A 17,310-nucleotide genomic window follows, 5' to 3' on the forward strand; every position below is an offset into this window, starting at 1 on the left:
GGTTTGCTGTGTAGTTGAAGTATAAATAATAGATTAGGCAACATTTAACCGAGCCGCAAAACTGAACATTACCAAAAAAAAGAGATGTTGACACGGGGGTCTCTCGTTAAGACAGGGCTTCAAGGTCCGTTTTTTAAAGCCAGACCTATCCTTCATACAACATCAAATGATATTAATGTATAAGCAGTTAATATTACCCATCACATTTTCAATTGAATGAGCAAAGACACTGAGCGTGGGCCTCCTTGGTGTGTGTAGATAGTAGTTACAGTTTATCCAGATTTTATTAATAAAATTCTCTTTAATAATTGTGCATTCATATGTCTGAGGGAAAACTCATAACAATCATATTATTCAAACAGCATTAGTCCAACCTGAAATACGAGTTCTTACTAAGAGCTTTCAGAGTGACATAAATGTTATGCAGAGAATATGAAATCACTGCTCTGCTGGATGAGCAAAATCTGTGCTCTGTCTTTCCTGTAAGAAATATTCCTGTGTCTGATAGTGAACCTTTTCAATTCATGTCTTGGGTGATGGTGGCGCATGGAGTAGTGTAAAGTGCTGCAAGAAACTTATAGGAGTCCTGGTTCGATTCAGACAAGAGCCCGTCGCAGTAATGGCTGAGGTCTGACTGAGGTTCATGTCTCAGAGAACACATTCACTTTCTATGCCTCCCTTGGTGGCACATTGCACACCTCCACTGGAGGATCAGATGAAAGTACATCTGTTGGGAGCTGTATCCTCACAGAGTTGTACAAATTATGCTTTGAGGAGAACTGCAGATGATAATGTCCAACATTTTTCGCTGGAAGTGATGAATATAGTCAGTTTGAATGCTTATGTTCATGCGTCTTGTTAGCCAAATAAAGGAAGGAATAAGGAATAAGATAAAAATAGAAATATAATTAAATATAGTGAAATATATGCTATGGGTTAGTACGCTGGGTTAATAAGATAAAATAAAAAATAAAGATAAAGTCCACCAGCTAACAGAAAGAGACAAGTGACAAGTGAAGGTGACAAAGTGTATGTGCATGTAGAGAGTGAGAGTCAGTCAGGGGGGGGCCCCGGGCTCTGTTGATGAGCCCGACTGCCAAAGGGAAGAAACTGTTAGTGTGACAGGAGGTCTTAGTCCTGATGGACCTCAGCCTCCTGCCGGATGGAAGGGGGACAAACAGTTCATGTCTAGGGTGAGAGGGATCGACTACAATCTTTCTGGCCCGCTTCAAAGTCCTGGAAGTGAACAAGTCCTGGAGAGACGGAAGATTGTAGCCAATCACCCTCTCTGCAGAGTGGATGACATGCTGCAGCCTGCCCTTGTCCTTGTCTGTGGCTGCAGTGTACCACACGGTGATGGAGGAGCAGAGGATGGACTCGATGATGGCCGTGTAGAAGTGCACCATCACCGTCTTTGGCAGGTTGAAGACTACAACCATCTCCACTGTCTTCAGGGCATTGAGCTCCAGGTTGTTCTGGCTGCACCACATCACCAGATGGTCAGACTCTTAAATGTTTCAAGTAAGTATTGTACAATAATGATAATAATAATCATGATTAATTGTGTGTGTCAGACAGAAAAAAGACTAAAGTCATTTACATTTTTACATTGTTTAAAAATTAATTGCAATCGGCAACACCACCACTAGATGCCACTAAATACTGCATACTGGACCTTTGAGACTAACTGCTCTACGATTCAAAATTATTGTTTGGATTAAATGTCATTACATGTTATTTAGCTGACGCTTTTAATCCAAAGCAACTTTCATTGAATCGCAAACCATGGCTTACATTTGGCCTGGGGAGCAATTGGGGGTTCGGTGTCTTCTTGTTCAGGTAAACTTTGACATGGCACATGGAGCAGCCGGGATCTGAACAACCAAACTTGCGGCTCCCAGCGCATCACGTACCTCCACGCGCCACTATCGCCATCGTTGAGGAGTTATTTTCCCCATAAGGAATTTGACTTATAGCTACGTGATGTAAACAGTGAGTACCAATAGAGCAATAGAGTGACATGTGTATGTGTGGGAGCGTTCTCATGAAGCAGAATCCACAGCCTCACACAGCAGGCTAAATGATTCTCTAAAGTAGCAGAAATGGATAAATAAGTGTAATACTGAATGTTAGCCGACTAGCCAAATAAGACCTAACAAACAAGAAATGCTAATGACGGAATTAGCACTGGCCTGTATGCTTTTGCCTTCACTTGGTAAAAAAGATCCATCACTATAGTCACAGTGAAGCACGGGTGTAAATGATTATTTATATTCCCGTTAGCTGATTTCCGGTTGCTGGCATCGCGCGCGTTGTTATTAGTAACACCTGTGCATCTCCTCCAGCTGTCTGCGGTGAGCAGGGGCTGTGTCCGTGGTGCCTTCACGTCCTGTGGGAGTAATACCACTTACACTGGTATATGATTATACCACCCTACAGTATTAATGAACAGACAATAGCTGCTTTAATGAAGTAAACCCAGTGCCTCTTTCCCCCTTATTGAAAGGAGGAGGAGATACTAGGTTGTAGAATCACACTGCGCCTTTACAGGACACGGGTTGTGGCCTCAATGGAAGTTACATACTCTTTGAAAACAATTCAAATATACTTTTAATCTATGATGCTAGTTATTTAGGTTTTTGTTTATTGTTATTATATACTCTCTATGGCCTGTTTGCATCGTTAATGATTGTATTGTTCCTGTCCATAGCAGATAAAGCGCCATACAAAGAACATGTTCATCATTTTGTCAGTCTGCTTCTTCTGCTTGGACGACAGCCTACAGCTATCCTCCACTCTTTTCACGGTACCTGAACGCACCGCCCCTGGGGGTGTGGATCCAGTTCTTCCCCACTGACTGGAGGCAGTCGGCTGAATCATGGGACGGCGGTCCGAGCAGTGAGCCAAGCAGGCTGCGGACAGGGACGGAGCAGAGACGGCGTGGTTCACCTCCGACTCCATTATCGCCATCACCACAGCTGTCAGCCTACCGGCAGCAGCGCGCGGGGCTTCTCGTGGCGTGGACTCTGGATCAGCCCGCGCACGAGGATGGAGATCGATAAGAGGACGAATGGCTTTGACTTCCCGGAGAGAAACACCGACAAGTCCGTTAACGGTAGGCCGCTCACAGCACTGACTATGAACGTGCATGTCCACGCGCACAGCCTCGTATGAGGTGACAGGAGCGTGCACCTCCACGCAGAGCGCCATGGCCGCGGTGGGTTGCCCGGCCACAGCCGAGCTCCACCGGGCACCCCCACCCCGGGGTGGGTGCTCGCGCACTGTTACTGTTACTGCAACTGTTAATGAAGTTCAGCCCTCCGGACGCTGCGTGCGTCTCCTCAAGTGAGTGCGCGCGGTGCACGCAGTGCGCGGCCTGCGGCCAGGTGCTCTCGGCATGGAGGAGAGGTGTGCGCGTGCGCGTGTACGCTTTGTGGGAGAGAGACCGGTGCTCTGTGGGAACTGAGGTCGGAATGTTTTATTTGGAGGTGCCAGGCGCGCTCGGGGAGATTGTTAAAGGTGAACTTTTGAACTTGGTGAACGCCCGGAGCCACCAGCGCTTTAGTCTCCTAAAGCCGGGGTTGTGGAAGCTCCACCGGGGGGGGCGACGTTACGCTGCGAGGCTCTCGAGTTTTCCCGTTTCCCCGTGTGTTGGCTTTCAGAAATGTCTTCATATGTCTTACATGTTACCCAGTTCCAGGCCCCAACTAAGCCCCACAGTGACAGGCGCCAGTCCCTTATCGTGCGCGCCCCCCCCCCCATGCAGGGGACTAAAGATTTATTGACAAGATCCAAGATTGAAATTCCATTTAACCCTCTGCTCCGGGGACGTAATGAGCCTAATTCTAAAGAGAAGAGTAAAAACTGTGATGGCGGTGTCCTCTACAAATACCAAAGAGGACAAACGGGAATAAATGATAAAGCCAGAGTTTGTAGGCGGAGACTCATTAATTACATAAAAGATTAGTCCATGTTCGGAAAAGATACCACACTAATTCTCACGAGTCCCTTTTCATTGGTGTATTCATTTCATCAGTTTGTGCTTCAGGAGATTGTAAACAGGATTCAAATGTAAAAGCTCACAAATTAGTATATTAAACCATCATCAACTTATTAATTAAAATAACCGTTCTAATCAAATAATTTTCTTGGTTTATTCTCTATAAATGCAGAATGTACAAAACCCTCAAATAACCTAATGCAATGACAAAGAAATGTTGAATGTTTAATCTTTTTAAAGGCAGTTTGAATAATTTGCAAACGCAACATTTCTTTTGTTCAAAAGGATCAAATTCGTTTGGAAGCTTTTATTTCAACAATTTGTCATACTATTACCATAATACAATTTTAAAAATTGCTTTTTTCGTTATGTTCTAAATGTAGTAATAAACAGTAGGATGAATCTGCGCAAGAAAGGCCTTTTATATATTGGATTGTATATGTAAGTATATAAAATTGAACAATTCATTTTGGAAGTCATTTTTCAAGCAAAAACATCAGTTAAGCTGTCTGGTTTGGGACTTTGGATGTAACTAACAATTTATTTGAATTGATGATTTTAATCCATTATTTTCTCAAAGAATTGCTTTCTTGTTTGATAAGAAAAAACCAAGCTCTTTGGTTCAGTAAAGCAACTAACAAATGTTCTCATTTAAGAAGCTGGAATATGAGAACTTTTGATCAATTGATCTTCAAAATAGTTGAAGTAGAATTTATTAATCTCAGGTCCTTGAGCATTTCTCTCTATTGTCCTGTCCTAAACAATTCAAGTTCTTTACGTGGACAAAGAAAAGGCCACATGAGAAATAGTGTGCCGATTGTTTGATAAAGGATCGAATCCGCAGGAAGGACAGATGTTCCAGATGTTAACCCATCACACACCGGGGAGAAGTGTCGCCTCACATTGTTACGTAGAAACCCTCCTACCAGCTCCAGCTCTCCACTTAATCACATTGGAAGAACTCAATTTTGATTGATCTATGAATAGACAAGGACCCCCACCACCCTCCCCCCACACACGTGCCACTCTGTGTTCAGTGACGCGTGCTTCTTTTAGTATAATTGAACTGTGGAAGGAGCAGGAAGAGATTTGGGTGGAGGATCCCTGTTGGGGCCTCGGGGGTTTGCAGGCTAGCACGTCGGGGCCGACAGGCTGAAAGAAAGTGCTTTGTCAGCCCCCGCCCCGGCCGGGGGTCTGTCCTCTCCCTCGGGACAGGGCGAAGGGACGGCTGGCAGTGGGTGGGGCAAGGACAGGATGCGAAGCACCCCCCTCACCCCCTGCTGTGATGCTTGAATGATGAGCCTGGAAGAGTACAGTAAAGGAGGAGGGGCTGTTGGTGGGAGGGTAGGGGCCATGCAAGCAGATGTGATCCATCATGTTTTCTTCTTAACTTGACTCCCTCCACTATCACTAGATCTGTGTCAACACCAGCACAGTGACAACAGCCCCTCCCCCATTCTCCCCCTAGCACACAGCCAATGCCTGTATTCTAACTAGCTTGGTCAGAAGGGACCTGAGATGTCTACAGCACTACTAAATGTTCCATTTGGTAACTCTTTTTTTCAAATCTCTCTTGGATCCAGTGATCTCGGAGATAACAGCATTATTCTCAGTAAAATCAATTAGAAACCAAAGGAAATGATTAGGCTTTTCATGGCCGGGGTGGAACAGGGCTGTAAATGAGACTCCTCCACCTATTCCAAGATAATTTCCCCAGATTGAAGATTCCTCACCCCGGCCATTAGCATTTCAAACAAAGTGATTTATCTCCCAGCACGCTCCACAGCAGATGGTTGTGTGTGTGTGTGTGTGTGTGTGTGTGTGTGTGTGTGCGCACACACACAATGAGCAGTAAAGAAACTTCCCACTAATCATTTGGCCCTTGTATCGATTGGATATACTTTTTTGGTCTGTATTGATTATCCAGGTTTCATTCTAATGATGAAGAAAGAACAGTGACATGAAACACACTATTGTTATTCTTCCTGCTTGCTGAACACATTTCCAGTTAAAAAGCATACGATATTTGATTAGTGGATACAACTTATTTAACTTATTTTAAGTTGCAATTAATACTACAAAAATATCTCAAGTGCTTAAAATTCACAAAATGTAAAATAATGAACTTGCTTATCACAGAACAACTTATAGAAAATATGAAATGTATCTATTTGATTATAACTGGTTGGTTTGTTGTGTCCTGTTTCCTCTAAGTGTCTCTTCCCTTTTATTGACACAGATGTAAAAAGGCACACAGGAATGAAACCTTTGCCACGTGGGACCTTTTTCTTTTATCTGTTGTTCTAACTAATTGGCGAATTTGTTCAGGCAATTTATTCATGGGGATTGACCATTTCAAATAGAATGAACTTTGACTTTACTGTCAGAAAAATTCCCCCCAGTGAGAGTGCCTTGTCCACTTTTTTTCCCCCAAAGAATCAGACAAACTTTATGCTTCACCAATTTTCTCTAGGGTTCAAACGTTGTTATTAATCTGTTGTACAGGTTTTTTACGTATATTTTTCATTTAAAAAACCCTTTAAGTAACACTTAGTCTTCACAGAGCCCAATTAAACCACAATTGATTAAAATCTGCTATTGATGCTATTTGCTACAACATGAACTTCTTCAGTGTCTTGAGCTCCTCCCGTCAGTCACCTTTCTGCCTTGTTACAGCTGAACAGCTCTGTTATTTCCCGCATTCTTTGCCTGCAGCAACTGATGCCGCTCAAACTGAGAGACTCTCTGAAGACGGGACAAGTGGGGCTGAACCATGTTTGGTATTATTGGGATGCTAATTATGGCCATTTACAATAGTGATGAGTTTCCACACGTCACTCATTCTGTTCCCACTGGTCATTTACTCAGAAGGCTCCTCCTCTCTGAGAGGGCTACAGGGTTTATGTCCTTCACCCCGATGCTGCAGTTTCCAGGCAACACGCATGTGTGGTCTTGATGTAGAGGGTCAGGTGATGTAATGACAGAAGATCAGCCACCACAAACCGGTTGAGATCAGTTTCAGATCCTCCCCCGTTCTTATCGGGACATTCATAGGGACGCAACAGTTTGGGCACTTTTAAATAATTTGTTTAATTAAATGAAAAGAACCACACAAGGGTTTCAAATGTTTATTGTTAAAGAACTTTGAAAAAATATTGATATTTATAGTTTGATATTTTGGTTCAGAAACTCATTTTTGTTGTTACAATAAAAGTAAAGAATTTCATCAGCATACAATAGTTCTGTTGTATTGTTTTTGCTCCTTTATCGCTTTCATCTTTAAAGCATCCGCCAGATAATATGTCACATTACATGTCATTTAGCTAATGCTTTTATCCATTATCCCAGTGCATTTCAACCATAGAGATACAAACTCAGTCACTTGTTACATGGGGGGAGCTCTGGTTAACCCTAACCACTGGACTGACCCAACATGTAGCATTCATTAAATAAAGTCCAAGCATCTGTGCCATGGTGCTACTCCCTGTGCACATGGACACAGAAAACCTTGGGAAGTGGTTTGTATGCTGGTGTGATGTTACGCGGTCTGGGCCACTATCCACTCCCTAAAGAACACAGATCTGGCTTATTTAGGCTGCATTGATCATCTTCAGTGGTTAATACCCCGCTACATTATAGGTGCTAAACTGTCTTTATGACACAATGCATTGTGTGATACCATGAATCCACTACATTCTCCCTACACGTTTGGACAGTACTACAAAATGGCGTCCCTTCTCACTATGTGTGTGTGTGGGTGGTGGGGGGGGGGGGGGGGGGGGGTTTGGACACGGCCAGGGTCTTCGTTGATCCCTTTTGTGTTCATCTCCTCTGATGCGTTGTGCATGTAAGCTTTTCATATCCAAAGCAATAACAAATGGAATGAAATTGGATATATTCTTTGACAAACCACAGGTCCATCGTCTCCCTGCACCCAACCCCCCCCCCTCCCCGAGGCCAGGCTTGTGATGTTGTTGTTGTTGTATGGACTGTGGTGGACACGTGGGGGAGGTGGCAGTGAGATGGGAACGGTGACCAGGGTCACTGGGATGTTGCTCTTGAAGCATTAATGGCCCGCTCTCTGCTGACCTCCACGTAACCCAGCAAAGTATTTACAGCCTCCACTGGATCCATGAGCTACAGGCTGCCAGTGAGGCCGCGAGCCGGGGCCTGGCACCGCTGCTAATGAGTCGATTGTGAATACATTACAGTAGGTATGGGGGACAGTTGGTACAGTGGCACTGGCCGTTATCAGGTCTCTGTGGTATTTAACACATAGGTTAGCCAGAGGCCATACACGTCTTCAAGGACAGGCGGCTGTAAAACACTGACCTTGGTATGAAGGGGAGGGACAGGTTCTCCATTATATTGTTATCATCAGAAGGAACTGGCTTTAGCTCACATGCCTGGTTTTACTGGTGTGCAGATGCAAAGCTCCTTTCCATGATGAGAAGATTGGATTCAGTTAAAGATGGATCACATCTTCCATGATATATGGACGAGCCCGTCACCCGGCACCACAGTCACTTGGCAGTCAACAGAAGGAATCTGTTACTGCTTTCAAAATGTCAACACAAACGGTTGTGAGCAAACATCTCCGGATTGCTCAGTTAAGTGTGTTGTGCATCTCCGTTGTAGCCTGTGGGACTTCTGCTTCCATTGGTGGAAGCAGATTGTTCCGTTAGAAAATCTGTATGACACCCAGTTTACAATGAAATGACCTAGAGGAAAGCAGCAAGAGAAGCTTGACTTTATAATATGAATGATCGGTTCAGCGGTGCTCCACAGTAAGGGTTGCCATGTTGTAAAGATAAGAATAGAGAACATTTCTCCCCAGGAACAGGACAGACTAGAGGTAATCTGTGACTGTAAAGGGGTGGACATGTGTAATGGGAGCAGACGTAAAGGTCCTAGGGAGCCGGGTTCTTTTTGTAGCACTCTGTGAGGAACATAACTGCTTAGTGATGTTCAGGGTGGAGACGATACCTGATCAAATAAGATCTAAAAACCCCCCCACAGATTTCTTTTTTCATTATTAAGCTGATAAACTGCTTTTGTATTGTATGATTTTGTTATTTACTCAATTATTAAGTGACCAATAATAGTATCCCTGTTTATTTGATCTCCTTTCCCCAACACACACTCTGTTTTTGCGTTAATTGATAGAGTACCTATAAATATACTTGATCATTTTAGAGGAGCCGCTCACAGATGGACAGAGGTTTCAGAATTAGGTACAAGGAGGAAAACTGAATTCTGGTCACAACTGTGAAATTCGTGGTGAAATTACTCATGTAGAGTGTGAACATTGAATCACAGTTCAGGTGACCTTCACTGTGATCTCATTGTCCACAGGGAGGGAAGTTACAAACATCGTCACCCGACATATTACCAGGTGTTCGGACCTGCTACAATGGAGAAACCTGGGTTAGAGACTTCTTGTTTTCAGATTGCGTTTGGCTCACATTCTCCGAGGTTCGGCTCTTTCCCTGAAGGTTGTGAAGCCTTTTCCGTTTTGGTTGGTTTTGTAAGATGATTATTATCAGATGGCTGCCTTACGCCTCAGTTTGCACAGTGCTGTGCGCCGGCTCGCTCTGTGAGGTAGTAAAACTCTGACCCCTGGTATGATGAAAGGGAAGTTGCTCCTTTGAGCGTGTCAAGTGGCGGTGACTGAGCCCCCACCCCTCTGACCACAGTGTGACCCTCAGCCCGACCGGCCGCCCGGATTAGCGCACATAAAGACATACATTCATTAGCTTAACAGGACATAAACTGAGAAAGTGTGAGGCCTTCAGCCCATTGTTTGATCCTGAAGGCAGCATTATGGCCATCAATGTAGCATTAAACAAAAAGGTGGCTGAACTATAACCTTCAGACATCCATAAATGCATCATATTTTCAATAAAAGAGCCGCTTAAAGCCAGTGCCAAAAATACAAAAGCGTTATTTTGATGTCGTTCTAGTGGAACAGTCTCCTTCCTTGATTTGTTTGTCGTAGTTCACAAAGTACACTACAAAACTTCCCTGGATCAGTTACTCACTTAACTATTCCTTCAAGGAATCAAAAGGACTAATTTGCTTACTTTTTGAGGGATAAGAACAACGGTCTCTTATGATGTGTCTGTCTTCAGCCAAAGAGACAAACCCTCATTTAAAGTGTTGTCAGCACACTATAGAGCGTGTCCACGCAGCCTCCAGTGCGGTGCTGAAGGTAATGAGACCACGCCCGCTGGTTGGTCATCAGTCCACCTATCTCCTATGAAATGCTGGTTAAGTCTGTTCTTACAAAGGCCGTGATTAAAATCATAAATCTCACCCCTGGAGGAAAGCTGCGCGTCACAATGCGAGCCCGAGATCTGTGAACTTGAGCGGCGCTGCGCGACCCGGGCCAGCGCGCTGCCTCGGCCTCATGCAGCCCGGGGGGGACAGAGCAGACATTGTGCTGCGCTGTTACACACAGAGGTCAAGGGTCAGGTGCAGGGGTCAGAGGGACGACCGCAGAGCAGCCTGTGAATCCAACACTCAAGTTCCTTCACAAGCTGTCATACCCAACGTCCACCATCGGCCCCCTCGTAACATCCAGGGCATTAACCCTTATGCCATATGCCTTTAGCTAACCCAGTGAATTAAACCTTCACGTACAGGGTTCGAAATGAGGGAGGTTTGTGGGGGTCCCGGACCCCCTATAAGTCATTAGGGACCCCCTATAAGAATTTATTTTTAGATTTTTGGGGGTCCCTGACAAATATTTTTAAAAATCATTGTGAAAAGGTCTTTAGTGACGTTTTATATTTATAACAATAATTTATTTATTTCTTTGCTGGGCAGCAATCAGGGCATCACAGATTGTTGTTGTGGTCCTATCTCCATAATAATTGCTTATTCTAGTAAAATATTTGGAGTTGGTGTTCCTATATCAAAAGTTGCATTAACTAACTTAGATACCCAGTGTAACGTAATGATTAGAAGAGTGCGTTTGTCAACGTTTCTTATAGCTGTACGTGTATGAAGCCAAACAACCTGCCAGCAGCACATTCACAAACATATTGCTGAAAATCTACAAAACGCATCACAAATCCATTGCAGCGTTCACGATTGTATAAGTGAGCACTACATCACAACCACGTATGAAAACATGTATTCAAGAAAATATATTTAAAAAAAAGATGGGAACGATCGGGATTCGAACCCCGTGGGTCAAAACATCCTAAAGCATACGAGCCCACTGCTCTACGCAGTGAGCTATGGAGATTCACAGGATGTCCTCTGCGGTACAGGTGTCTTAACCGCCGTCATCTACCGGACCGAATAGCAACTCTGATTTCGGTGCCTTATTTAGATGCCTTTATAGACATCATTATTATTCAATCCAGCGGCTAGTTGTTTTATAAATTCCATTAACATAAGGGATGAGAAACGCCAGTTGTATTTGATCAAACCCTTTGAAGGTGCATGGTGCTGCCATAATGAGTACACCGGGTGGATTTAGGTAACTTAGTTAACTTCCTTGCTCAAGGAAAGAATGACCTGTTATCCACTTTGTCATGTCAGGGATTTATATAAGGTGCTGTAACTTTGTTGCTCCAGAATGAGAGGGTTACCTGTTTGATTACAGCCAATCCACTTCTCCAGACACCACCACTAATATGGGGACTAGCCCAAACCACCGCTGGAACTTCTTCTGCTTCTTGTGTCGACAGACTCGTTTCACTTCATGGTTCTAAAAAGCTTGCGCATGTTGCGGAGCATTTCACCACCAGAACATCAGGTGGAGTAACGTGTTTTGTTGAAGACGACCTAGAGAGTGAGGTATTTGTGTGTGGAAGTCGTTGGTTTGTTTATTTATTTATTTCAAACTTTTTTGTCCCGTGCCTCGCCACTGCTGCTTTTCATCGCATTTTTTCCGCGGCCATATTTGTCCCCTATTTTCCTCCACAACTTTGTTCACCCCTTGACTGGCAAACCGACGTTTGTGGGGATCTGCGTCCACTATAAGGAGGCCACCCGCGCGTCCTTATAGTCAATGTAAGGTGGTCAATTTTTTTTTTCCGACAAAAACTCTTTAAACTGATTCATTCTCTCGTAAAAAATCACTGTATTAATAATGGTGGAATTATGTTATAAAACTGGAAATGAGAGACTCCTGAAAGGATGTAGTTAGCAGACCAATCACAGCCTTGCGGGCTGCATGAGCTCACGAAGCGTTTGACGCAAGTTTAGAAAAATGGGTCGACGCACGCAAGCAGCAAGAGGGGTGAAAAGGCAGAAGCATAAATTAGGCTTTAGAAATGCCCATAACGCCCTGTCACCACCTGCATAGCCAGTGCGAGGAAGCACCTCTGACGTTCTGAAGGCGTCCCCCCCCCCCCCCCCCCCCCCCCCACTGAAAGCTACACTGTCCCCATGAAGCTACATGGAGGGATCCAGCAGAAGCCCCCTAGAGCCAGGTGGACCCGTAGCAGCAGAATCTCTCCTCTTGGTTTTATTCCCATTTGCTCCTGAGAAACGGAGACCCCTTACTGTCATGCTTGGGTGTCTCTGCTTGAGGGGGGGATAGCTGGAGAGAGAAAACGTGATCTATCGTGGCTGCAACTTCCTCTCATCCATCTTACAGCCGGGAAGTGAAGTGAGAGCAGATGACACCTGTTACGCCATGCTACTACTTAAACACAGCTTCTGGTTCCTCTTGTGATGCAATCTGGGTCAGCTCTGTTAAACATCCACTGTGCTTTGGGCTGAATAATCCATACCAACAAAGTGTTAAATAGCTTGACTGTATTCAGGGATATAATGTAGTCATTTGCATGTCATTCAAATAGTTGTAAAATCTAGGTTCAGAATGTTTAAAACAGCTAAAAAATTGAATACAAAAAGATGTCAAAGCAGATTCTTATGGGAAGAGCCTTTTCTCTCTGTCAGCTCCTATGGCTCAGTCAAAGTGGGACAAAACATCCCATTAAGGGTTTATTCACCGGGGCGGGGGGACTCAGTGGGGTATCGACATTCAAAGAACAGGTTTGACCCCACTAAGGCTTCCGTGGCCTCACGGCCAATAGGCGGATTACGCACTGACGTCTCCATCATCATTTCCCCTCAGTGTTCTGGCGTTAGTGAGACATGTGATGGTCGGGTCCGTGTGGTTTATAGTACACACATGAGAGCAGGGCTGGACCAGGACCGGCCAGGCTGGCAGGTAGAGGCCAACCTACTCTGATAACAGCCATCTGGGGCGCCGTGAATGCTGGGAGGAGATTCGTGACACGTTCTAATGGCTTGAGGTTGAGGGATTCAGAGGCTGTGTTGCATGCACACAAGCAATGAAGCCGCTACAAAGCGGCGTTGACCTCGTGCCATATGGAACGCTCCATTAAGGAATGCAGACGCTCCAGCTCGATGACTTTGAACCCCACTATTGTAATAGAAGTTTTAGAGATTTTTAGAACATTCATCTGTTCTTCTAGAAAAGCCGCACATGTTGCCCGAGATATCAGATGTCAGATAATATCAGGTTTCTTCGTTTTTGTTTCACTCTTGATTGGTTATTTAGTCTTAAACACTTGAAGATATTGGCTTTACCAGAATCAAAAATGAAATAAAAACAGAAATGGATTGTTCACACATGTACAGTAACTACTGTTGCAGATTATCAAGTAATCATTTCGGCTTTAGCTGCCATTAATATTGTGTTTTTCCTTTTTGGGATACTTACTGTAAAATTAAATCAACGGACTAAAGATATTATGTGCAGTATGTTTTCTCACAAATTTAGGCAAAGTGGAGCAAGGCTTACTGTGCTATTTTTGGTGATGTTCTTGCCTATGAGGGTTTGGGGACAGAGGATGCAGTCTTTAGCCTTTGAGGAGGGGTGAGGACCCATCGTGGGTTCCCTGTTAACCCACGATGGGTTTCCATTCATCAGTTGGTGTGTGTGCGTGTGCGCGGTCCTGAGCCGCTGGGGCTACATGCCGCGGTGAGCATGCGTACAAGGAGGACACCGGAGTCGGGATGTTGTTTTGATGGGGTGCTGATTGCGTCGGAGGTTGCAGAGGTGAAAGGTTAAAGATGCGGCCGTCCTTTGTCGACACACAATGGGCCACAGCAGAGCAGGCTCTGGCGGTATTGGCTGCTGCTGGAAGCCTTCCCAGCCTCGGGCTGTATTGGTCAATAAACTGTCATGAGGATTAGCATCAGAGACCACACACTGGAAAGCTCCATTCTTCTCTATTACCAGCTAGTATCACAGCCTCAGAGTTAAAACTCAAACAAGGATTAATCCTACTCCCAGAAATGCTACTATTAAGAGGTAACCACAAAGCAGCTGAAAGGAAATAGGAGAATATGAGGGAGGACCAAGTGGCCAATAACCTCAGTGTCATTATAGCAGAAAGCAAACCAGTTCTAATCACTATGAAAACGCTATTTGTTGCCTGAAGGTAAAAAGATTCCACTAAAACAAGGGGCTGAATCTGAGTGAAAGCCGAGCAACACGTAAGCCAGGAGCTGTGCAATGAGAAAATAAGCTTATGGAAACAAATCAAAGTAATCCATGTAGTGTATTTATAAAACCGAATGAGTATAAAATTGCCATAACTGTGATTCTGTTCAGGCTAGCAGAGAAGGCTTAGCTGGACGGGATGGGCTGGGATGGACCACGTGTTACCAGCACACACTACAATGCAGGGAGTGAGGGTGCCTGGCTGTAAGAGGAAACCCTGATCAAAAGAATAGAGTTTTTGTAAATTTGGGGAGCCAAAATAGTAATTAAAAGTAATTTGGTTCAATTTTGGTTCATTATTTGAAGTTGACAATTGGCGAATGAACTGTAGCAGTAAAGCAGTACTTTGACTAAATATACGCTGCTCAATGTAAAATACAAACAATGATATCGATACTGATATGGAAAATGGAATTTCTTAGGAACCAAAAGATGGCACATCTTTTGAGGGCTTAATATTCTATTTAACTAGAGCTGCAACTAACAATTATTTTAATAATCGATTCATCTGTCGATTATTTGTTCGATTAATCGATGAATCGGATAAAAAAATAAAAAATGTAAAAACATTAATTTCCAACCCTTTATTGAAAAATAGAACTGACTGTGCACTTTCTAAATATGTTTTGCACTAACAGATTGCTCCTTGAACATCCCTAAGTAAGCAAATAAAATGGACTAACACAAAAAACATACACACATCACATGATGTATACTTAACAGCCGCCAAATTAAATATATTAGGCACAAAATCATGAATCATCCCCGTGGTGCTCCCGTGCCAGGCCATGTCGCTTTTGCATATCTTACAATCAGACATGTCAACCCTCCCGAATTTCAAAGCCCCTCCCGAAAATATCCCGGACCGACCTTTCTCCTGATTTCCACCCGGACATCAATATTGCTGCACCATCCGTCACTGGGCGCGCTGTTTCAGACCGAACAATAATAAAGGTCACACTTTGAAGTCGAGCGCGGCGATTAGAACGTAAAACTACTGGCGCTGCAAAGAAAACCGCAGCACCCCCCCCCCCCCCGTTGCCCGTTAGGACCCGCACCCCCCATTTCAGTGTGAAATATTTAGATCGCATTGGCTTCTCTTCCTCCGCATGTTTCAGAACAGTAGTACGGGTCTCTCCGATGTTCTGCTGCGCGAGCGCTCAACTTTTTTTTCTAAGCTCTGCGCGGCGCGCGCAACTTTCTTTTAATACTCAAAGATAATAGTCGCGCGACACAACGAATCGATAATGAAATTCGTTGCCAACGCTTTTAATAATCGATTCTAATCGATTTCATCGATTCGTTGTTGCAGCCCTATATTTAACGTTAGTTATCACATAGCGAAGGCAATGGTATGTTGTGGACGCATGTCTCTTGATGCTTTCGCTCCCCTTGATGAAGCAGAATAAATCGCTGGTGCTGGTAGACAACGCCGTTGGCAGTTTGTTGGCAAGTTCGAGTGCCTTGAGAGCCTTGCAAAAAATGCAGTTGATTCTCTTGTGGTCTTCCTCTGCCCCAAGCTGGCCCATCTTCAATGGTCGATGGGTGCGTGGATTTCTTCCTTTGAACCTGAGATGGTGCAAAGACTGGATTTGCTCTCTGTGCACTCACCAGTTTGATCAAGTCAAGGTGACCATCTAAAACCTACTATGCCAACTGGACCGCGTCATTAAGGCTACGATGCTTTTGCGTTAACTAAGTTGTCATTATTGTTAGAGGAAATTATGGGGGCATTAATTGCCCCTCTCCTAGTGATATTTGGGGAAAATTATATTTCTGGGGGGGCAATTTTGCCTTTTGAGGACCTTTTACGAGGACCTTTTACGGCCCTATCCTGTCTCTACCCCTGTCTTGGGGTAGCTGCTCGTCTCCTGGAATCTCCTCCATGTTCTGGAGATGTTGCTGGGAGACACATCAAATATCTGCACACATATAACAGCACACGTAGGTGTGCCATCCTGAAGGAGTTGGACAATATGTGCAACTGTAGTTAATGGCCTCACGCTCCCAGTAGCCAACACTAGTGGATCACCTTGAATTGGCCTCCACATGCAAAACCTGTCCAGTTTTGGGGGTCGTCTCATTGTTGCCCCTCTAGTGCACCTGTTGTTAATTCCATCAACACTAATGCAGCTGAAACTGATTACCAACCAAATCATTATCACCGTGCCACTTCTACATTAATAAAAGACAAGTGGTGTGTTCACTTGTGACCTCTTGATTAGCTTTGACATATTTCTATTGTGTGCATGCCTAATTGTGTGCTAGGCATCAAAGTGAGTATCTGCTGAGGGGAGGGCCACTGAGGCACGTGTCTGTGTTGGTGTATGCTCCAGGGAGAACATATGCTGGTGTTGACTGTGGGGGGCAGCTGGCGTGTGTCGGGTCAGGGGTCTACAGCTGTTGATAGAAGGGTGGTACACTGACACAGATAGGGGGTCTGATGCAGGGACAGCCCGCCTGGGTATGAGTGATAGCGCTGCCGTGCAGTGTAAGTGAGAAGTAGACGCTGTGTCTCCAGACGGCGACATCACAGATGGCCGGGCTGCTGATGGTGGGGGTGAGGGTATAAACTACAGCAAGAGTAACCAATATGAAGCAAACAGATTGTTCTGGGCTTATGCTCAGACCTGGGTGGTAGTGAGATGATATTAGGCCTTGTGTTTAGTATCCAATTTGCTTCTGTCCGTGTGGTCCATGTAGTTTGGAGTCAGTTTCTGCTGTACCATTGATAAATATTCCCCAGATTGTCTTAATAATGTTGGTTCATGGCTTCTCTAGTCAGAGTTTGATGACCCCCCCCCCCCTTTTGTAT

General features: G+C 44.5%; 1 protein-coding gene across 1 annotated transcript in view; it reads left to right on the top strand.

The window, feature by feature from the left end:
- Positions 1-2,243: 2,243 nt before the first annotated feature.
- Positions 2,244-17,310, top strand: part of nr6a1a (nuclear receptor subfamily 6, group A, member 1a) — a 65,494-nt gene continuing 50,427 nt past the window's right edge. Inside the window, exon 1 of the mRNA XM_037482968.2 lies at positions 2,244-3,115. Coding sequence (XP_037338865.1) covers positions 3,049-3,115 — 67 coding nt within the window. The 5' untranslated portion in view covers positions 2,244-3,048. The remainder of the gene's footprint in view (positions 3,116-17,310) is intronic.

Source organism: Pungitius pungitius, chromosome 5, assembly GCF_949316345.1.
Source record: "Pungitius pungitius chromosome 5, fPunPun2.1, whole genome shotgun sequence".
NCBI classification, from domain to species: Eukaryota; Metazoa; Chordata; class Actinopteri; order Perciformes; family Gasterosteidae; genus Pungitius; species Pungitius pungitius.